General features: G+C 40.8%; 1 protein-coding gene across 6 annotated transcripts in view; it reads left to right on the forward strand.

Moving 5' to 3' along the window:
- The first annotated feature begins 3137 nt into the window (after window positions 1-3137).
- Window positions 3138-23946, forward strand: part of PTPRM (protein tyrosine phosphatase receptor type M) — an 801251-nt gene continuing 780442 nt past the window's right edge. The window contains exon 1 of one of the 6 annotated variants that reach the window (XM_036009302.1): window positions 3138-3776. In XM_036009302.1, coding sequence (XP_035865195.1) covers window positions 3704-3776 — 73 coding nt within the window. In that variant the 5' untranslated portion in view covers window positions 3138-3703. The remainder of the gene's footprint in view (window positions 3777-23946) is intronic. The other 5 variants (XM_036009304.1, XM_036009303.1, XM_028523956.2 and 2 more) reach the window with 5 other exon arrangements.

Consider the following 23946-nt stretch of genomic DNA (forward strand, 5'->3'; position numbering starts at 1 on the left):
GTGCTGGAAGCAACCTAAGTGCCCATCAGTAAATGAATGGATCAAAAAACTATGGTACGTTTACACAATGGAATTCTATGTAGCAGAAAGAAAGAAGGAGCTCCTGCCCTTTGCGACAGCATGGGTGGAACTGGAGAGCATTATGCTAAGTGAAATAAGCCAGGCAGTGAGGGACAAATACCATATGATCTCACCTTTAACTGGAACATAATCAACAAAAGAAAAAAGCAAGCAAAATATAACCAGAGACTTTGAAATTAAGAATAATCTAACAATAGCCAGAGGGGAGGGGGAAGGGGACAGTGGGAAGAAGGGTTTTCAGGAACTACTATAAAGGATACATGGACAAAACCAAGAAGGAGGATGGAAGCAAGGGAGCCAGGTGGGTTTGGAGGGGGTTGGGGGGGGGGGAGAAATATGGACAACTGTAATTGAACAACAATAAAATAACTTAAATTAAAAAAACTACAGGTTTTCTTATCTTTCAATATTTTTGTTACATTTGTCAAGATAGGAAGATATAATAGCTTGGTAGCATGATCAATAACTTTGTAATGTTTAGACATATGATTGGTCCTCGTTTGTACCAATACTCCAAGCCCACCAATGTCAGGGGTTGGCCTGACAGCACCCCAATTCTGACCAGCCACTCTGTAATGTTATTATTGTCCTTAGAGAGGTAGGAGTGTCACATCGTTGGACTAAAATTTTAAAAAACCCAAACAACCCCCCACCCTGGAAAAAAGAAGTTAAAGCAAATGTCCCACTAAAAGAATTCCAATAGGAATTCCAATACATTCATTTTCATTTAGAGTTAGTCCAATCAATTTATTTTCAATAGAGGCCTTCCATTTGAGTTCAACACTGCCTTGGCCAGTTAGCTCTAAGAGGGAGTAATGAAACAGTAGTTGTCATGACTTGCAAGAGAAGGGACTGCTGGCAAAACCCCACCTCTGCTTGCAATGTGAATTACAGATTAATAAGGATAGAGTCAGCTTAACATCATAATGTTAGAGAGCAGAGACGATGAAAATGCATTCCCTCCCACTAAGCTTTAAGTAACAGAAGGAAGGGAAAGGGTATCTTCAGGTTACCAAGGTAGCAGTAGTTGGAGTCCCTGCTGAGTTTTCTTTCCACTGATGCAGGAACACAGCTGATTCCCACTCCACCACCAAGCCACTTTTCCATGGCCCTGAGTGCTCCATTTCTAAGGCTTTTCCACACTTTTCCACTGAGGTCACCAGGGGATTGAGACCCAGTTTTCCACAGTGGTAACCTGCTCATTAATATACCTTATATTGACTTTTCCCCCTCTGTCTCACTTTCACATTTCTCTTGTACTGCTTTCTGGCATTACTTTCCCACTAAAACCCACTTGCCATTAAATCATTACGTTCAGGTTTGTTTCTGGAGAGCCCAGTCTAAGACAACCTGTAGCACATAGCACAGTGCCTAGCATATAGTATAGCCTTAATAGATATTAGCTAACAAATGAACATACTTTGCAAATTAAATCCTACCCTAATATTAAGTTCTTCATGCAATTTAAAGAAGTTACTCAGAAGTGACTAGATTGACTTCTATCTCCTTCTGGATCCTCCACGCATCTACTAGCATGAACGCTCCAATGGAAAACACATGACCACTTGAAAAAAAAAGTAAATTTGGACTCCCTCATGGTATACACAGAACATCAACAAAATGAAAACCCAGATAACAGACTGGATCATCCTCACTTGCTGATCCTATACAGTTGTGCAACTCCCCTTCCTCTCTGATACTTCATCTGTGCATTTTCTAGTTAAAGATAATGCTCAACAAGTACATATTTGGGGGAAGTGACAGGATGATGTAAGGTTATATTATGAAGTAAATGATTAAGAAAGAGTCTTTTAAAGAGCACCTCTGAAAATTTGGGTCTAGTAAGTGGAATTCTTGAAGAAAGGAGGAGCATGCTTGTTGGGACATCAGAGGCAAAGTTGTCTAGTAACTAAGAGGAGTCCATTGGAAACAGGGACGAGGTGAGTGTGGGATCCACGTACTTTACAGACCTTTATAAGCACTTAGGTGAAAGTAGAAAGTAGTGCAGAGGAACCCGGGAGGCACGCCTGTATCAGGGATTTGCCTTCTTTCCCAGGTCATTCCCTGTGCTAGAACACCGTGTTACTCTTGGTGTCTAATTTAACCTCTTCCCAGGCCTTCTATTGTGTTCAGTTAGCTAGGCCTGGCTCTGTAGCTGTTTGGTGCTTGCTCATTATGCATATCCTCAGGGAGACAGGGTTTGGGGGTTGTTTGTTTTTGGAAATTTTACAAAGTGGATTTCTTTTCTGAAACATTTGAAGCTTTTTTACTCACGTGTTAAAATAGTCATTCCATACCCCAAATGGTAAATTTCAAGACATTATTCGATTCATTTCCCACACCTCCTTCTCTCCACTTTCCCAACACTTTGCACCAGATACAGAAATCACTGGTTTTGTCCAAACACTCATTTCGGTGTGAAGCCGTTTCCCGTGCGTGAACTACCTACGGCCTCTTCGGCCCACTTGGGACGCAGGAGGCACAATGAAGCAGCAGAGCGCGTCCTGCCTGGGGGGTTCGGGGGCTCGGAGACAGGGACCTGTCAGTCCGCGGGCCTGCAGAGCCAGCTGGAGCCCTGCCTCCTCGGGGCGCTCAGGGCTCTTGCTCCTTCCCCTGGCGTCCGCCAACTTCTTTTCGCCCGGGGCCCTTTGGAGCCTCCCTAACCTCCTAGCTCTTCTTTCGCGCAGCCACCGGGGACAGGGGATCTGGCGACTCTGGCGACTCTGGCGTGAAGCTGGCCCCTCTCGGTAACGCTGGAGCCCGGGGCCGGGAATGGAGCTGCCTCCTGGCTCTCGCAGGGCCTCAGGCCCCGGGTCCCGCCCGCCGCTCTCGCAAACTACTAGCGGCTCCTGACCCGGGACAAACTTCTGGCTGAGGCTCAGCTCCTTGCCGGGGCAGCCACAAAACAGTAGCTGCGTCCGGGGTCAGGAAGGGGACGGGGTGGAAAGCCGTCTCGCCGTTCCTCTAAGCTCCGGTGACGCCGCATCTGCGGCGGCGACAGTAGCGGCGGCAGTCCCTAGCCGAGCTCCCTCCCCGAGGCGCCGCAGCCGCCTAGCTCCTGGACGCGAGCCGGCGGGGCTGGACGCTCACGCCCTCTAGCGGACCGCGGTGGCACCTGGCGGCCGTGACGTGGGCTCTCCCTTCAGCCGGCCTGTGGGGCACCGCCAGTCAGTCCGGGAGCAAGAGCCCCGCGCGGAGCCGGCGCGGGCTCGGCCACTGGCGCGCCGCCTCCCGGGGGCTGGGCTCCGGGCTGCCGGGGACAGGCTGCGGGCAGGACGCACGGCTCGGGTCCCGAGCAGGGGAAGGAGAGAGGCGGCGGGCGCAGCCGCCGGAACAGAGGGAGGATTTTGGCTCCGCCGACGCGCCCTCTGTTCCCTCGCAGCAGCGCCAGACGCCGACTGGGTCAGCGGGCCGGGGAAGAGGACCCACGACCCTCTCCCCTCGCCTCGGGAGCCTTTGGAGTTCGGACTTCTGCAACTGTTCGCACTTTGGAGTAGTGGTTCTGTTTTTGGCTGTTTCCCCTTCTCTTCTAGCTGCCTTGAACCCAAAGCTCCCGTCCGCCCTCCGCCCTCGCGCGCCCACCCACCGCCTCCGGGGAGCGGCCCGGCACGCACTCTGCAGCATGAGGAGGCTTGGGACTTGCCTGGTGACTTTGGTCGGACTTTTGCTAACTGCAGCAGGGGAGGCGTTTTCAGGTAAGCGGGGCCACTTTTGCCGCCGCCTGGGGTACGCGGGCTGGAGCGGGAGCCCGGGACACCGGCAACTTCCCGGGTGGAGAGTCTAAGGCGGGCCGCTGGTTCGGAGAGGGGGCGCGGCGGGCCGGGCGCTGCGCCTGCCTGTTTGCCAGCGATGGGTGACCGGCCGATGGGGAAGGCGGGCACCTAGAACTCGAGCTGGCGGAGCGGACCAGGCTTGAGCACTAACCTTGGAGCCAAGGCCCCCGTCTTGGCCCCCGCTCCTCCGCGGCCTGGGCTCCTGCTCGGGGCGGACGGCCACCACTCCGAGTCCCCGGCCGGTTCCAAGAGGAGCAGCAGAAAACTTTGCCTGAAGTTCGGAGCTGCAGCCGCCCGGCCGCCTGGCGTGGGCGCTGCGCGGTCCTTCGGACCCGGAGCCGTGGCCGGGAGCGTTCGCCGCTGCTCAGCTGTGGCCGCGGCGATCGCCCGGATCCGGCAGCAGCTCCAGCGACTGCGACGGTCGCTTTGCACCCTGCCCTTCCTGCCCGCCGCCCCTGGCCGGTTGTCGCCGGTGACCGGGGCTCATCCCGGCGGTCGCGTGGCAGCTCCGGAAAGCCAACACGGGCGTTTCTCGTTGGTCTCAGCTGGAGGACACGGCTGCCCGGGAGGGAGTAGCCTGGACCCCAGGCCTCGCGCCGCGGTGGCCTTGCGCCCGCGGAACATCCTCGACCCCCAGGGGAGCGCCTCTGGCTAGTGGCAACTTTCTTAGCCCAGCCGCACCGGCCCGGGGGTCCCAGGTGGGCAGAAAAGGGTCTGGCAATGAGTGCGAGTATGCCTGCGAGTGTGTGTGTGTGTGTGTGTGTGTGTCTAGAAGCCTGTGTGCCAGCTTGCGCGCGAGGGGCGTTCCGAGCCCGGAGGAACCCCTGGCTGAACGGACCTGTGGAGGCGAGTCCGGGGTCAGGAGAGGGGTCTACCCGCGGATCCCTGCTTGTATTTACAGGAATCATCTCTATGTCGCCGTTAGTACCTGGAGCATTTTCGTGGATAAACAACAAACGCTTGCACATTTGCACACTTTTTTTTCTCATGTGTATTAGTTTCATTAAGGGCCAGATACAGTGGTGGCACTGGGCTCCTTGTTTTTCTTTCAGTATAAAGCCCGCTTTTTAATCTTAAACTTGGGTTGTAAAGTAGGTGCCCATTCTGGAGGAATGAATAAGTTGGATATTTTTTCTTTCTTTTTTTTTTTTCTTTTTGTAATTTGATGGAAATTTTCACTGGCAGTAAACGCGTATTTTAAACATTGAAGGCATTTGGCTCTTAGGCCTGTGGAGACATACATTTTTACTTCTTGGAGTCCCGCGTTCATACAGGCACGAAAGGATGTCTCCCGTGTTGCTGAGCTGCAGATCCCTTGAACAGTTGGCGGCAGAGATGAAGTTGAGCCTGTAATTAGTTGGCTGATTGGCTCAGCGGTGTGAAACCCAAGCCATCAACTTCAGTAGAGAAATACCCTTTTCCTAACTTTAATATTTTCTTAACTGTCTGGTAATTGCACTTGTTCTAGAGGATTTAACAAAAGGATGCACTTCTGTATGATATAAAATTGATGGAGATTTTGGCCTGTGTTCTTTCTTATTTGTGAAATACGGAGTAGACTGCCAGTTTTAGAGCTTTATAACTCAACTAGTATTAGAAGGTAAGTGTGAGAACTTTAGAACTATAATTCCCTGCGCGGGATTTGTTTGAAGTTAGGCTGTGTCAAATAGCATTTGGATGGATTTTTAAGTTGTGAGCAGGAGGGTAGAAACAAATATTTATATAGGCTATTTACATAATTAGTCCCTCGTCATTAAGAAGTATTTTAGCCTGGGTAGTACTGATCTGTGTCTTTGTTAAGGCTGATTTAAACTATCAGTCAAACCAAAAGAGACCTTTTACTAAACTTGATGGAGGGAATATATCACTCTGTTTCAACTACCACACCATTACTTGAAGTGTGCTTTCTTTTTATTTGTAAAGCCAGAGTTATCTTAGTATATTTGTGGGCAAGAGGGAAATGAAATACAGTATGTGAGAGATTGCTCAGAAATGTTGAAATTTAAAAAATTTGAAGTTGGCAAATTTTGTGTGTGCAAGGATCAGCTATGTTGCAGCCCATCTTCCCCACCCCTCTTCTCTATTTTGCATTTTAGGTAGTACAGGTATGAGGCACTTAATGGTTTGGAAAAGTTAGGTTTTTTGGTATGTTGAGATATGAGCAACACGGACACATTTTTTAATCGTTCTTTTGGAAACTGTATTAATTGGCTACTTTTCACCTGACACGGGAATCAGTTTTAAAGATAGAGAAGGTAGATTGTAAGCTTCTTGAGGGCAAAGTCAATTTTTTCCCTCTTGGTTCTCCATGAAACACTTAGCATAGAGCTTTAGACCTATCAGGCATTCATTATTTGTTGAATAAATTACTAATGTGAATCCTGATCATTTGCAACCATTTAAGATGTATGTGAATTGACTGACACAAAAGGGAGGGAGAGAAGTGATTTTAGAAATTAGAATTGGCTTGCATTTTTCCTTCATTTAAAATGAACTTTTTTCAGGGGTCCTCTTTAGGCCCCCCAGTGGACTAAACCAGGAGGTTTTATGTAATCAGTGGAGGGATTTTTCTGTAGCCAAGATTTACACACAAGGCACTTGGCTATTCCTCTTCTGCAGTGCTCCTCACTCTCATATCCTTTTTCGGAATGGGTTTGGAATTTATATGATTGTTAATTAATCATTTCTGGAAATGCACTACATGTAATCTGAATGCCAGACATCAGAAATAGAGTGCTTTACTTATTGTGAGAAAAAAAAGAAAAGAATTAGATTTTTTGTCCATGACAACTTTATTTACTGTAATTATTCCATTAAAAAATACTATCCATTTTATAATATTTAATTTGTTGGTCAAAAATACATAGGTTAAATATCATAATATTTGTTTGGCAAAATACTGAAGACTTTCTGTCTTCTAGGCTTTTAATGATCATTAAAAATAATTTTTGAAAAAATTTATACAAGTAAGCTGTGAAGAAGAAAGTTAAATCATTTTACTTTTGCTTGAAATTTTTTTCCATAGTGAGAAGCCAAACAGCTGTCATGTAATTTCTCTGTGACTCAGTTTCTCAAAAAGCCAAAGTGTAATATATACTAAACAACAAAGTATTTAGTTTTACATTGTAATGGGACTGATGTGTTAAGTCTGTCAAGCAAGCTTTTGTTCTGCATAAACAGAAATGCAACAGATCAGGCCATTGTTTCACTACAGTATTTGGAATAGGTTAAAACTTAACCCTGTGAATTTGGGATTCTTGTTGAGAAATTCATTTTTCAAAATACTCTTTTAAGGACAAATGTGAGGAAAGAGTCAAATTTAGTTAGTACTGTTGTATCAATGTTTAATTTCTTAGTTTTGGTCAAATGTAAACATTTGGGGAAGGCAGGTGGAGAGTGTACTTGAAATCTTTGTACGGCTTTTTGCTACTTTTTTTAAGTCTAAAATTATTTCAAGAGACAACAATTTAAAGTATTTAGATTTACAAAGAGCAGGGCTAGATTAGTTTAGCAGTTTGACTTTTTCTTTTTTTGGGTGACTAGAGTCATGACAGTTTATATTTTTACTGTGCTTTACTAGACTGATAATTGATATGATGAAAATGCTTCAAATTGAAATCAGTGAGCATGAAAGAAATATGTAAGAAATTACTAAACATTTTTAGTGTTATATGAATGTAAAGAAGTATTGCTTGAGTGCAATAAATTGCTCTGATCTGGAAATTTAAAGGATTTAGTCTCTTATGTTGTCAAAGGGTTATTTTACAGGTTTTCAGAAGAGAAGTTACATATAGTGATGTGTGGATAAGTGAGCATATATAAAACTAGGCTCGAATAATTCTAAATGAACACAGTGAACAAGTATTACGTGTTCAGATTATATAAGTCCCATATGATTCAGGCATAATCTTTAGTTTGGGGAAAAATGAGTTTTAATATGTATTTCTGTGACAGTTCTATAAAGGCTGATGACTTTATTTAATTTTTTCATAGTTCCATAACAATTATAATACATTCTAGAAATTAGTAAGCTGTATATACCCACTTTGGTAGAGGACCTCTTTGGGGTTAAGTATAGTTTCCCTTCAGCTTTTGTTTTAGATTCTATTAAGCTTTGTAGAGTGAGTGTTACTATAGATGTATCCTAAGACATAGTTTTTGGTTAGAGGGTCAGGAGTTTGAATAAGTAGTTACATCTTTTTCAACAGTATAACATTTTTCCTAAGGGTGGTATCCATTTTGCTTTTAAGTTTAATTCTAAGATTCTTGTCTTTGAAATCCAACTTTCCCACAAATGTCCATATAGTTTCCTATCTTTGTGTGCTTACTATCTTTATAAATCAACATATTAATAAGTTTATTTTATAAATTAACAGAAAATTTAATTATTAAAGTTTTTCAAAGTAATTTATGAAAAATTTTAGAAAGATACAAAATAATAGAAACTTCCTACCATAGGAATAGTTAGCTTCTCGGGTTCCTAAGACACTGCCGTGGTTTTCAGTTTAGTCATCAGAAAGCCTGAGTGTACACTGCAGCTCCAAAAGAACTAGAGAGAGGAAAATAAGTAAGGTTGGTGTTGGGTGGGGAGTAGGAAAGGCTTCGTCATCAACCTTGGTAGTCCGTAGTTTCCCCCCACCCTCACCACCATTGATGGGGCGGCTGGCAAGGCCAGGGCATAATTAAGGGTGGTACTGTTTGAGAAAAAAATGAAAGGAAACAGGCATGAGAAGGAAACGGTTGTGTGCTCAGGTGTAAGCAACTGGAGATCCAGGCAGGGAAGGGTCATTGCCCTTACACTCTCTTTGCGTTTAAGGGTGGAACATATGGAAAGTGAAGGGAGGGTAATCAAGAGTGACAAAATGTGCAGGTAGATCAAGTGTACATCCTATACCTGGGCAGCTTCCGTGACCTTGGGGAGGCCTGTGGGTGTTGAGCCTGGGAAGACAGCAACCTGTGTTTAAACCTATGCTTCTCAAAACTTAGTGTGCCCAAGATCACCTGGAGTGGTCCTTCCCAACATTGATTTTTATAGTGAGGCCATGGTGATTCTGAAGTGGAAGGGCCCTGGAGCAGCCCACTGCATCTCTAGGTGATCCTGGTTTGTGGCCACATTTTGAGAAACGTTGTTCTAAAAGAGTAGTTCTTTAAGTGTTGTCCTTGGACCAGCAGCATCAGCATCTGGGAACTTGTTAAACATGCAGACTCAGGGCCACGCCCGGATCTACTGCATCAGAAACTATGGGCCGCTGGCAGCAGTCTGTAGGAACAAGCCCTCCAGGGGATTCTGCTACTTGCTGAAGTGTGACAACTAGTGTTCTAAAAGCGCTGAGATCCCCATTCTGCGTTTTTAGCCTTTCTTGACAAGAGCTGAAAGAGAGCTGGGGGTGAAAATATAATTTACATTCATGGACTTATTAGCGTCTTGATTAACACTGCCAAAATTATAAACAGACTGATGTGATTGTTAGGTGAAGCTGCTAGCGTGACATTTCAAATAATAGTCTGATCTGGGGAAGATATTGGATCCAGCCAGTTGTAAAAAAAGTTTTCTATAATTTTACTTACCACAATATAGAGTTTTAATTAAATTTTGCAGTGATGATTAGCCATTGGAAACTTTTCTGTGTTGATATCATATATAGAAGATATTTGTTTGCTTGTTATAAATAAGCACAGAGCTCTGTGTGCCTTCAAATAATTAAAATAATGCCATTAATTCAAGTAAATACTTATTGAACCCTTACTGTTTGTAGGCCCATTTTTGGTGGGGGAACAGCATTAGGATGGCAGTGAACTAAGGCAAGTTAAGGAAGATAGACTTACCATACAAGTCGTTGATCTATTAAAAGTTTCAAAATCTCCAGAAATGGGGAGAAACAAGGACTTCCTTAGTAGAGAACTGGGAATTAATGTAACGGACTTCAGAATTGTATTGTGGAAATGTGAAACTTTGTCTTTGGAAATGAACTCAACTTTCAAATGGAAAATGAAAGGTTTTCATTATACATCTCTTTAAAGTACTGACAGTGTATAACCTAAAGTTGAGCCTTGTTTTCCTGTTATCCACAAAAGACAATCATTGCATCTCTGTCATGTAGCATCCAGGCAAATAAGAATGATTGTGATGTCATTTAACAGATTTATCTCGAAAATGTTGTCACCAGACTTTGAGACAATCAGTCGCAGAGTGCTTTTCACACGGCAGCCTAGCCTCCTCCTATCTGCTCCTGCTGCTGCGATCCACAGCTGATCACTAGGTGTAGCTGCATCCCTAACCCCACCTGCCTGAGTCAGAATGCTCAGCCTTCCTGGTGGCAGGCTTTCTGGACTCACAGCTGAAGGAAGGCACGCTATTTAATGGCTCTTCCTCTTCCTGCTTGTGTATGTCTGACTCTTTATTGTGAAATTAAATTCTTTAGTGGAAGTTGTAGTTCCACTGTAATAGTTTAGTTTGTTGTTGCTTAAACACCTCCCCTAAGACAACTTTAGACTCATCTGTGATGAAATTCTCATTTTTTTTTGCTTTAAGATATGTTGCTGCTATACTATATATAGCAGTGAAATTAGAAGTAGTAGTATACATCTGCCAACTACGTGAGACTTGATGTTAATCTTTGGGGCCTTCTCCATCAGATCTTTTAGTAGTAGACCAGAAAAGATAGGAGTGAATGGCCATGTGTAGGTGCATTGCATTTGTATGAAGTAGCTTGTATACTGTGCTTACAGCTGCAAGAGATTACTGTTACAACACTGTAGGTGCAAACACACGCACACACACACCCCCTAAAGTGTATATATGAGACTGATATATGTATAATATTTTTTATCTGACTGATCTATATAATATATATACCTACAGTATATATGACTAACATGCATATCAGTCACATATGTGATATATAATATATAGTATATATTATAACTGATATATATGTATATAATGTCAGGAAGTCATTAAAATTTGCATGGAAATCTGATTCAGTAAGTTTGACTCTTTACAACTCAGAAGACTAAAGAGTCATTAAAACTTTTTATATGAAACACAAGTGCTGGGCTCTGGGCTGAAAGCAAGGAGAAGATGGAGGATGGAGGATGTGCTAGAAGAAGGCTGTGGCACTTCCCTTAAGAACTGGGGTGAAGGGGAGAGGCCAAAGATCAATGATTACAGAGTGTACAAGAGAGAGTGAATGAGCGTTAGAGTTGTCAGAGTCTTGTTAAAATGGATAAGATTTTAGAATCTCCCTTACAGGAAAAGGCCACTGTTTAACAGAATGATTTATTTCAAAACACAGCAGCCTAAGCAGAAAGCAAAGCATTTACTTTTTATGAGCTGCAAAACCTAAAAGCTTACAGAGCATCACTTTGTTTTCAGATGGGTGACTATTCGTTTTAATCTCTCATTCCTATTCAGTATGCAGAAAGCAGATTTATTGCATACAATGAAAAGAATATGTTTTAGTTTGGGTTACTGAGGGTCCATTACTTCTCCCCTGCTTCCTGAGATAAAATCAGAACAGGTTCGAATATGGGCTTTTGACAGCTGCTGAAAGGGAACTCACTGGACCACACCAGTTTTACAGTCCAGTTTTGATGGATCCTATCTCAGTCTCTCTTCTTGGTTGGAATAGTTTGAGGTACTTTAAATCCTGTCATAACCACATGCTTGAAATTGACTTATTGTTTTCTCTCTAGATACAAAATTATAAAGTAGTCTAAAGCATTCCTTTTAAAATAAATGCTGATAATGTATAAATGAAGTTACTGGGCATGTTTAGCATGTAATAATCACTTAGTAATATTTGTTGAATGAATGAATGATTGAATGAAGTTCCCTTAGGGAAGAAAAAAATATCAAACTACTTATGTTTATGGCTGTTTCTTCCTTTTCTTTTTATTGAGTTTGACTTTTTAAAGTATTTGTAATAACCTCAACAATAGGCTAAAGTGGTGGGTTTTGTGCTTGGTATCCTTAGCAATTTATAACTGTAGAGATTCAGTTGCTAAATTTAAGGGAAAAGTGTTATCTTTTATTAATTAAATATGTAAGAGTAAACCTATAATCTTATCATATATAATAAAAATTTATAATTCAGTTATTGCCAGAAAGTAGAATTTTAATATTATACTGATCACCAAAAGAGAAATTTATTATGTGGTGGATTTATCATGACTCTGGGGAGAATTTGATTTAGTCACTGATATATTAAAAGAACCGTGGTTCGCTAGCAAGAAGTTGCTGTGACAGAGAATAATAGATATTATCTCTGCAATTTTTATATCTGATATAGAATGAAGTTAATTATACCTACACAGAGCTCAGACTTCTTCCTGTTAGCATTGGCTTGTCTGGAGTACCGCAGGCATCCTGTTCCTTTTTTATCCAGTGAGGTATACTTGCAGGTGGTGGAACTTAATAAAAAGAGGCTACTTTGACAACAACCGCAAGAACTGTGGTCTTCACTTCCTTGACTTTTGAAATGTAGACCACTGAATATGGTGTAAATCTTCACAATTGTTACCTACTGGCATCATGTCATGTGTGTATGTTATGGGGGTTCTTGCTCTATTTTCTGTTTGTTACCATGTTCATTCTGTTTGTGGTTTGTGTGTGGCTTTTCACAAAGCCCCTCCCATTCTTTCCAGGGCTGCTCAGTGGGCTGGGAGCCACTGTGGGCAGCTTGTTGACAGTCCTGAGTTACTGACTCTTGGAAGGTTTGGAGCCAAGTCCTGCCCGGTCACAGAGGGACTTGGGCAAGTGGAGGGTGTTAAGGCCCTGGTGTCAGCTTTGGGGTCTCTGGGGTGTGGAAAGAAGGTCAGAGTTCCCTGCCATCCTTACTTTCACATCCTAGTGCAGATCAGGTATTCCAGATTTTGAATTCTGTTTTTACAACTGAAAACCATGTGGCCTTGGATGTGTTACTTAAAATTTTTGAGCCTCAGTTTTCTTTTCTGGAAACACACCTTGTTGTTTCCTAGTAAAGACTGAACAAGAGAACCAGTGCCGTGATGTTAGGAGGCCTCTTGAGATGACAGAGTTATGTTAGCTCAGTGGTGAGGAAAAGAGGGGATTGGTCTGTTCTGACATCATCCCTGTCCATTGTAGGTTTAACCACATGAGTCTGTTGTTTGTATAAGTCAGAAGGGGTTGAATTTTGGCAATTTCATATGATTTAAACTAAGAGATCCCCTTCCTTGGTCTAAGGCTTTGATAATTAATTGTAACTGCAGGTTTTATAGGTGATGTGTGTGTAGATGCAGTTATATACACACATCTGTCATTAATATATGGCCAATATTATGTTTTAAGAGCAAAATAACTGAAAATAATGAAATGATCATCTCAGACTTGACACCATGGAAAACCAACACTGGTCAGTCCATGGAAAGCATTGTGGGGCACCTGCATTGGAGTCACCTGAGGTTCTTGTTAAAAATGCATATTCCTGGCCTCATAGACCTACTGAATCAAAAATTTCTGGAGCCAGGTGACAGAAACTGGTAAAGAAACACTTCAGATGGGTCTAATGCTCATTAAAGTTGAAAGACTACTGAAATTAGCAGTGACTCAGACCCTGCCTTTGGAGAATTTTTTACGTCTTCTCTGACTATTGTTAAGAAAGCATCTGGGGATCATTACATGAAATTTTACATACCAAGATGTAATTTAGTGAAGAGTATTTCTTTTATGAAGCAGAGGCTTTCTGGTGTCAGAAGAGAAAATGAATTATGAAACAAGGTACTTTATAAGAACTTATCTGCTGCATACCCATCTTTAACTTGGTAGCCTTTAGTAAGTATGATATCAGTCTGGAGTTTTTAGTATATTATAGTGAAAGAATAGAGATATTTTAGAATAATAATAACACAGATGATTTTAGATCTTTTATTAACACTTATCTGAAGACATACTTGTTGATTAGAAAGAGAGAAAGGGAGGGAGAGAAAGAGGGAGAGAAACATGGATGTGAGAGAGAAATATTGATCGGTCACCTCTTGTATGTACCCCAACCAGGGACTGAATCCGTAGCATAGGTGTGTGCCCTGACCTGCGATCAAACCTACAACCTTTTGGTTTATGGGATGATGCTCCAAACAACTGAGCTAGTTGTTTGATCTTTGAATCAAACAACTAGCACCAGCTAGTGCTAGATCTTTGAATTTATAGATATGAGCTGCATGTTGAGATGTCTCATTCAAAGGAGATTATGAGACAAGATGATATTAGGAAGATTATTTTCCATCACTTATTCCTTTATCTCATGTTCGCTGAAACATATGGGCACTGTAGCATTATTGTCCTTAGGGACCTTATAAGCACGGGCCAGAAACTTGGCATTTTGATTGTAGTAATGCTTCAGATACTCACAAACCTAAAAATGGGTATACCAGTCTGTTAAAGCACTTGAAATTTCTACTAGCTCATCATTTTGACCAGAAAGAAAGGTACTTGTTGAAATGTCATTTCTGGGAGAGGTGGCTTATTAAGTCATCTTAAATATGACATCCTCAAGTAGCTGTCACCTCAGTAAGTTGACATCCTTAGATGTCAGATTTCTCATTCGTGATATGAAGACATTTAATTCAAGGATCTATGAGGTTCCTCCAATCATTTAAAAAGCGTGATGCTTGTCATCTACTATATCTTAGCTCAAATTGGTTTGTCAGATATCATGGTGTAAGAGAATGGGGCCTGGATCAGTGGGTCATTTTTGATAGATGAGGACAGGAGAAATGTCTAGAACACCGGGTCAGATCTGAAAGCATGCCTGATACAGCATGCATTTACTTGTTAAGAGGTAGTGGGTGTTGAAGGGATGTCTGAAACATTTTAGATGCTTCTCACACTTGCCATCGGCTGCCTCTACACAAAGGAAGGTGTTCACAAAGGAAACTTTTTCTATGTACTTGAGGATGTAGTTGCCATTCACAGGTGCCACCAAAGGCTCTGCAGCAGCTAGACTGTTTAGGCTGTGATTTTCTACTGTAATATTGGCAACATAGATAAAAGCCTTATTTCAGGAACTTAGAATTGATAGTTGCAATAGTTGATAGTAAGTGAAAATCTTATGTTGAGTACTAATTATGTGCTGGGTACTATGCTGAGAGGATATGATATTCTCAAACTTATTGCTGCCCAGAAGCTTATAAAAGCGTGCCTGAGAGAATCGATGGAAGCTTTGGGAGGCAAAGCTGTCTCCCTTCCTAACAAAGGCAGGTCCTCTGGGCATGGGGTGTGCACATTGTGTTATATCTGCCTTCCCCATACATGCAGATGCACAGTGCCTTTTACTGATGCCTTCCACCCGTGCTGAGGTGCACCCTATGCGAAAGTATTTCAAATAGTGTTGTATCTGTTGGAAAGATACTGCGGTGTCTTATATTATACAATACTGAATCTTTATAATGACCTTCTGGGAAGAAGATTTCCTTCTGGATCTTAGTTCTAGGGAAAGGTATGATTCTTTTGTGCAGTTAGTTTTTTCTTGTGGACAAAGTGAATTGTATAACCCATTAAATTTTCCTCTTTATGTTAGCTGTTAGAAACCCAGATTCAAATGTGTGTTCTGAATAGAACAGAACAACTCAAAGCCTGTTTCATGAAAACAGGAAAGTTGTTGGCTCTTGTAAGTAACAGAAAAGGCTATGGTGGGCATGACTGTCCCAGGGACTCAGCTCAGTCATCAGGGTTCTCAGTCTTCCTCTCTAAGCATCTTTCCCTCTGTCTGATGTTTGGAAGTAGCTATAGGCTGAATCCTCCAGCTCCAAGACCAGTGGAAAGAGAAATTCTTTCCTGCAACAGTACAAATCACTCCTACTGTTGGGCTCACTGCATCAGTTCACACCATCTGCTTTTACTTTAACCTCACCCTCTGCTTGGCCCGCTCACTGTGGGCCAGGGGTGTGGTCAGCACACCTAACCATATGGAATAAGCGTGAGGAAATGAACATTCTGCACAGACGAATGGGTCCTGTTACCAGCTGAAGAGAGTGGATGCTGGCTGGACAAAAACCACAAGACACCCAGAACGACAGTCTGTGAAGTAGGGCCTCCCTTCTGGTTCCTTTTCCTGGCTTGATTCTGAGTCTCCTCTTGACTTTTCTCACCTCATTCTAATTTGTTTACTTTATATATCATTATCAGTATATTAAGTTTTTTCAGAAGTGGATGGTGGTAACAGAAAATAAACTAGTTTCCAATCTTACCAGCGTCCTAAAGGTAACTTTTGTGTGTATGCATTCTGTTTACTTTCTAGTGGCACCATGGAACGTAGTCCCAGGAGTAGAAAGAGTTTAGAGGCTATTATAGTCTTGTTTAGTTGTTCTCAAGTTATTTTTTAGAGCCTTAAAACCTTTTGGTTAAGCAAAATTTTATATAGGTAAGAAAGCATAAATACCTTTTGGTTAAACAAAGTTTTTGTGGGCAGATTTAAAAAGTGACACTCCAAATTGGGGAACAACGTATAATGGTTAGCTATTGCTGTGAAACAGACCTCACAGAACTTGGTGGGTTAAAGCAACACCACTTATTATTTTAATATCCCATGGGTGGTCTGTGGATTTAAGCTGAGCTTGGTGTACTTTATGTATAAGTCTCTGTGCAGCTGATCTTGCCTAGGCTCTTTTGATATTTTGGGGTTTACTGGCTATAGGTTGGTCTAGGATGGCCTCTCCTGAGACAGCCAGGCTCTCCTCCATGTGGTCCTTCATTATCCAGCAGGTAGAGTTTCCAGAGAGAGGGCGGAGTGCACCAAGGTTTCTTGGCTTACACATGGGAAAAGCACATTGTTAGTTCCACTTTATTCTTCTGGTCAAAGCCAGTCAGAAGGCCAGCCTACAATCAGGGTGGGGAAGTAGACCTCACTCCTTTCTATGTGGGGCTGCAGGGTCACATTGTAAATGATACAAGGAGAGGTGGGGAATTGGGTCCCATACAGGGGTTGGTCAGAACCCAGTGCCTGTGCTCTGAGATGCCTCTGCTTTACAGAACATTGTTGAAAAGTCACTGGCAGCATGAGAAAAAGGAATTTAGGGTTGAAAGAACTGCATTCAGGGGTCTACCCTGCCACTTACTGTCATCTGAGAGGGAAGTTGTTTAACTTCAGTGAACTCAGTTCCTAATCTGTAAATAGGGTCATTGAGTGATATTCTGATTCATGGGTTTGCTTCAGAGGTCACATAGATAACTGAAAATTAATCAATCTATCAGTAAATTTTATAAGCTCATGTGTCTCTAGGTATATTCTGAAGTTGGTTGCAGCCTGACTTAACTGAGTTTTTCTCCTATTGGTGTCACTTATCAGCTGTGAAAGTCACATGGCCTCTCTGAAGCCAGTTTCTTCATCTGTGAAAAGGGGATGATGTTCAGCTCCTTGGATATCCAATGGAAAACACAGTGCCTGGTCTGTGATAGCTGCTGTCACTGTTAGAGCCCTTTGGCTTTGACCATGGAATCACCTTGAGTGTTGCCTTGTGTGTTTTATGTCTTCAAACTCCATAGGGTGTGGTTCCCCAGTCCCAGGTTTTCTTCCATTTGTAATCTTATTGACACACTTACCTCAATTTCCTCTGGTTTCCAAGGAGCAAAGGAAGAGGAAATATAGCCATCTACGTGTTGGGTCCTTTACCTATTATTTACTATCAAAGCAATTTTATAACATGAAAATGGTGGCACTGTCATTTTATGCTTTATGGAACTGAGGCCCCAACACAGTTTTGGATGTCACACAGATAGTGGGTACAACTCTTTATGAACTCCGAAGTGCTCCTTTCCTCCAGCATCTCTTGGGACCAAAGCTTGTGTTCTCCTCCCTGCTTGTTGGGTGCAAAGCACATGTAATAACTTTCAAGTATGCTTCAGTATTTGGTACAGTTTCTCATTTTGATGTTAAAAACATTGTCAATTTGGTGAATCCCAGCAGTGCAATGTAAGTACTGCTATTTCACAGTCCTTTGAAATAGTAAATTAAAAGGAAAAGGACTTGGCTTCTAAGTACCTTGAATGAAATTAATTGATTAGAGACATACATTATCCATATTTTTCATGAGCAGAAGAGGGCAGAATATTGTCTTCTGTTTTACTTCAAATCCCCTGGATAGAATTGTTTTTGTAATTTCTTGTGCTTAGCATGTGATTGAGGTAAAAAGTGTAAAATCCTTTGTAAATCTCTTATCTGTGGGCCTTAGTGATTTCAGGGGCAAAATGCCACTAAGGTCAGATAATTTAAGACTTGCTTCAGGAGGAAGTAGGCAGGCCTTTGGAGATTGATGTTAATCACCTTTTTTAGAACAAATTGCTTTTTCCTTTGAGGTTGGACAAAGGCAAGGAAAGTATCTAGAACCGTATTTGGAGGATTTAAAACAATCCAATGAGTTGGGTCTAACTGTAATCACAATGGAAAAGAACTATTTGGTATATAACAGTTTATAGTACATAGGTTATATACTTCATTACTTAAATCATATTTTTTGCAATGTTATTGGGGAGACTCATCCCCAAATAAACTGTGCATTAAGAAAAATAGAATAAGTGAATATTAAGAGAATATTAGTATCTTTCAGAGTGATTTTTAAAACATGGATTTAGATTTTTTTTGCCAAAATAATTTATGAAATAATGGCCATTTAACAGATGCAAATTTATATATAAGAATTTATTTTGGAAAGACTCCTCTGGTCACTGTCAGCCTGTTCTCTATTTCAGTGACCAGAGGGGAGAGGGGAGGGAATTTCAGGGGAAAAGGGGAAGGGTTTGCAGGAACAAGTATAAAGGACACATGGATAAAAACAAGAGGGGGGTGAAAACAGGAGGGAGATGGGGAGGGCTGGGGGGGGCTGGAATGGGAGTAAAAGGCAGAAAATTGTACTTAAACAACAATTAAAATAAAAAAAATAAACCTCTTGGTGTCGAAAGAAAGAAAGAAAAGAAAAGAAAAGAAGAAAAGAAAAGAAAAAAGAAAAGGAAAAAAAGAAAAAAAAGAAAAGAAAGACTCCTGAGCAGCTGGAGATAAGACGAGGTGGTTTGCTTGTTGTTAAGGGTAAGAAGGATCCCAGAACTGGACCTCTGGGTTCTGATGTTTGGTTCTGTTCCCATCTTGCACGTCATTTGGGTCACCTCCAAGTTTGATTCAAGTGCCTGAAGAATAAAATAGATGTTACAATACGTCGAGTACCTAAGACGATTATGGGTATCAGATTAAATAATTTAAAACATTGCTGTTTTAGCTATGAAGTCCTCGCCACAAGTGAGCTGTGTTGCTGTCACACATCCTGTCTTGGCGTTGTTCTCAGGGTTTCGGTTTGAGCAGGACATTCTGTGGAGCTAACCTGTGCTCCTCGTTCTGCCCCTGCTGCGCTCCTCCTAGGCCTGCTTTTATTGAAAAACAACAACCAGCTAGCTACCTGGTGACTCCTCTCTCTTTATAAGTGGGGATTAAGTTGGCGTTTTTTTTCCTCTTTGGATACTTTCTGAATGCATACTGTTTTTTCTATTCTGAGCCACCCCTCGTTCCCAAGGATTTCTTTCATGCCTCAGTTCCATAGACTAAATTGAACGCAGCAGTGAGGGATCCTGAATAATTACAATAGTCAAGTGTTGTTTGCAAGGGATAGTCTTTTCCAAACATAAATAATTATGTAGGACCAGAGTGAAATGAGGCAGCACGGAGTCTTCCTGCCCTAGGAAGTGGCTGCACCTTCTGTGGGGAAGGACTCCTGGATGAGCTCTGTGTTGAGGCCATGGGGGCCAGGCTGTATTGGCTACTCAGGACATGAGGCTGCCCAACATGAGGGTTTGCTCACAAGAGCTCACAGAAAATCTCGAGGGGCACACAGGTAAGCTGAGGGCTGGCCTGGTAAGAGAGCTTAAAGCTGAGTCTTCAAGAATGAAGATCCTGAGGCAGGGCTCTGCAGGGGTCAGCTCACAGTGGTAGGGTGTAGGGTTGTAGCGTGCCAGTGGAAATTAGGAGCTGCCCATGAGGCATGTGGGAAGTATCCAGGTGCCATTCAGAGGGAAGGGGGAGTAGAGACCTCCAAATAATATTTCCTTTGACTGTTCCCCCCACCCCCGCCAAAAATGGAATGCCTCCTAAGCAAGCTAGTTTTTGAAGGTACTGTCATCTACTTAGAGTGGATTCAGAAGGGAAAAGGCCTGGGAAACTGAAGAGAGGGACAAACTTAATATTTTTTTTTTCATTTAATTGGAAGATCATGTTAGTGACTTGGCTTCTTTCCCTTCTGTGTCCTTGCAGTAGCTGGTTTTTGCTGCTGTATTTAAGTATGACTGTGCCAGAGGGGAATATGGCCAGAAGCTGGAAAAGTATGGAGGATTAGGGAAGATTCGGGAATCAAAATCTTGGCTTTTTTATTCTCATAACTGCTATCATGGTCCTAAACTTTCTCTTTTTCCTTGTATTCTTCCCCTTCCTGCATTTTCATCTTGAGCAGTAAGTGGGTTTTAAAAGAAAGCGGTGAACCAAACAGGTATCTATATCCTACTGGACCATCACCATTCCTCTTCCAATGGAATTATCAGTGGACAGGCTATTTAACATTCTGTTTCTCCTCTGAAGGGTGTGGACAGGACAGTGAGTGATGGTCCAAATGGAGAGAAATGCTAAGTGAAGTGTAACCATTGCCACGTCTGTGTTGGACACTGGCTGGTGCTTTATCTGCCTTATTTCTAATCAGCACAGACTACTTAAGGGTCCAAGTATTACAGTATAACCAAAGGATGATCACTAATGTTTTTTGGATACTTAAAATGTCTGGGCATTATTCTAAGTGCTTTTTAATATACATTACCTTATTTAATACTGATAACTACCTACATTATTCCTATTTTACACACTTGGAAATAAGCTCCCAGGCTAAGCAAAGTGACGAAGCTTAGGTAAGTTCTAAGGGGAAAGCTGAGATTTGAACTTGACCAGCCTGAATCTGAAGCCACTAACACAGTGTTCCTGTCAGTTCTTTGTCTATATCAGACACAGTTAGACTCATTCTGCACATACCATGGACTTAACCTGCTTCTGTTTCAAGGCTCTGGATCTTCACGTATGTATCCTTTTGACTGGGTAGCTTCGAGTCTGGGAAGGGTTGCACAGATGGTTCAGTTGTAAAGGGCATCGGCCCCTCAGTAATGGGATGAGAGGAGAACGAATGGAGGAGAACACTGAGTCTCAGGACACTTACCGAGCTAGTGTTTTCACATTGCAGGATGATTTTCAAAACGGAGTCAACAGATGAGTTTACTCATTCTGGAGACTATGTTGTGACATAACTGTCAGAACTGTTAAGCTAAAGAACAAAACAGTTGAAGATCTAACAAGGGATAGATCTTGCTCTAGTCCAGTGAATTGGTTTCCCTGAGCAAGGAGCTAATGCTGATAAGTTCCAGGGTATTTGAGGCATTGACTCTAGATAGTTGTTTTTTATGCTTGTGTATCCAGTTAAAGAATTTTTAAAAATTGGACACTTTCTTGCATATTGATATTTACATCCAAAACATTGCAACATATACTTACGTAGTTGAGAAGGAGGAAAAATGTATGCTGTGTGGTAAATGTTACATTTTTAAATAAAATTTTTTTTAAAAAAGGATTATTTATGTTTAGAGAGAGGGGAAGGGCAGGAGAAAGGGAGAGAAACATCCATGTGAGAAAGAAATAAGAACATTGATTGCTTGCCTCTTGCATGACTCTAGTCATGGACCTGGCCCACAACCCAGGTATGTGTCCTGACCAGGAACCAAATGAACTGGTGACCTTTTGGTTTGCAGGATGTTGCCCAACCCACTGAGCCACACCAGCCAGGGCTAAAATAAGTCTTTTGTAAAATTATTTTAAAAGCATCCATGAGAAACAGAATTCAAATATCAAAGGGATTTGATACCCTTCTTTGTCCATTTAAAATTACATGAAAAAGCTTTTATTCAGTTGAAATTTTGTTTCCTTAATTTTTCTCTTTTGACTGGTAATTACATTGTATTTTTCCATAGAATCTCATTACCTCATATTTAAGCTTGAAAGTTTTTTACTGATTGCTTATCAAACTTCTGTGCAATAAAACACGCCTAAATTGAAATTTTAGTTCTGTCTCTATGGGGCTAGAAAGCTCTAAGTGCTACATTTTATCTAATTGAATTCTCAGTAAAATTATTAGTGTATCATTGAATCATTATTAGAATTTAATGGGGAAAGTAATTCACAAATGAACTGGACTTTAAAAAATTAGTCCATGATTCTGTGGATAGAAATAACTTACTACTAAACAGGTAAAACTCTAATTCTGTTTTCATTTTCATAAATATGTGATGAGAATCATGTTTATAAAACCAAACAGGAGTAGAGGATTTTTTATAGCAGTGCAACTTTGAATTGTTTTCAAGTTACATGCCAGGATTTATATCAAGATCTAGCATCAGAAATTCTTTTTAATGGCTCTAAGCTGAGAGTTTGATTAGTTTCATTTTCAGAATTGTTCAAAGCAACAATTGGAAAACATCTAGTCTCTAAAGATTTGTCATCCAGTCATGTACTTTCTCATTTGCTGGGAAATAAACCAAGTAGACCAAGTAAACCAAGCTTCATGAATAACTGTTAATTACACCTGTTATTCTTTAATTTAAAGGCACTTGTTTATCCCAGAAATAAACAGAATGGCTGATAAAATGAAAATAACATTATTTTTAATATACTTTAGCCAGTGCATATACTTTATATATATAATATATATACATTTGTCATAATATATACAAAATTTATATGAATTTTATATAAATGTAAATTTGTATATATAAATTCTATATAAGTATATATACATACATACACATACATATATATAAGGTTCTGTCAAACCTTAGAGACAGGGATTTAGGCTAATCAGTGAATGAAAAATATTTATCATATGATCTGGTTAGCACAGCAGTTCTTATCAAAGCTGTCAGTCAAATCAGCTACACTTTCTATCAGAAAAGTTCTAACTTAATTTTTGATTTCAAATAAGTGTTAATTTGTATTTTGAGGAAAAGTTGTTTAACAAGTAAAGAGAAATGATATTATTAAAAGTTTACTCAAGTTTAAAATGACATAGATTTAATAGAATTAATTATATTTTGTAATGTTATAAAACCATAGCAAATCTATTCTGGTTTTCATTAATTTATAGGAATATAATATAATGGGCACCTAAATTATGAGGATTGTAAAGTGAGAATTATAATTAAAAAACATAGTGTTTTTCTGATAAATGTCTGTGACTGTGTGTACTGAACTCTGGTGTTTGACTTCTGGGAATAATTTAGAAATCATGGACATACTTTCAGAAATAACTATATCAGTTTCCAAAGATATCAGTATTGAACTTTTCCTAGATATCAGTATTGAACTTTTCCTATATATTTAATAAAAGAGAGGTATTTATTAATACTCAAAATAAACTGACATAGCAAATTGGCATGGCATATTTTTGTTAAGAGGTAGAATACGTTAAAGGTTTTATAAGATGAGGATTAACTTTCATTGGGAAAAATTACATCATAAATAAATGTTTGATAAAGTGGATTTTAACTGTCTTACTGTAAAATGCACACAGTGAAAATGAAATCTCATATATTTTATTTATGATTTTTTTCCTGTATAATTTGAAAAATTGGAAAGCGTTGTGATTATATTTTTAAAAATCAGTGTCAGGGACATCTACACTTTTGGTTATTTGAAAGTCCTTTTTTTATAACTAATGTCATTTTTGATGTGAGTATATATGCTAAAAATAATACATTTGGATGCATGTAAAAGTAATTTTTTGCATTTAATATTAATGTCATTTTTCAAAATTTTTACCAATTCTTACTCTATGAAATGCATTCTTTATGGTCAAGGGAATGATGATGTATGGTTATTAAATTGCATAATATATCTGATTTTACAACATTCCACAGGGCTAAAATACTCCATGTCTAGAACATTGTTTTACCCATAAATGACATATGGATATGACAGGGAAAGGTATGAAGCTCTACAGTGAGTGTCTGGTGTTCAATTAATCATTAAAGAAGGCTTTCTTGGGAGCAATAACTCATAGTGTTTCTTTG

The sequence above is a fragment of the Phyllostomus discolor genome, chromosome 9 (assembly GCF_004126475.2).
Source record: "Phyllostomus discolor isolate MPI-MPIP mPhyDis1 chromosome 9, mPhyDis1.pri.v3, whole genome shotgun sequence".
Classification (NCBI taxonomy): domain Eukaryota; kingdom Metazoa; phylum Chordata; class Mammalia; order Chiroptera; family Phyllostomidae; genus Phyllostomus; species Phyllostomus discolor.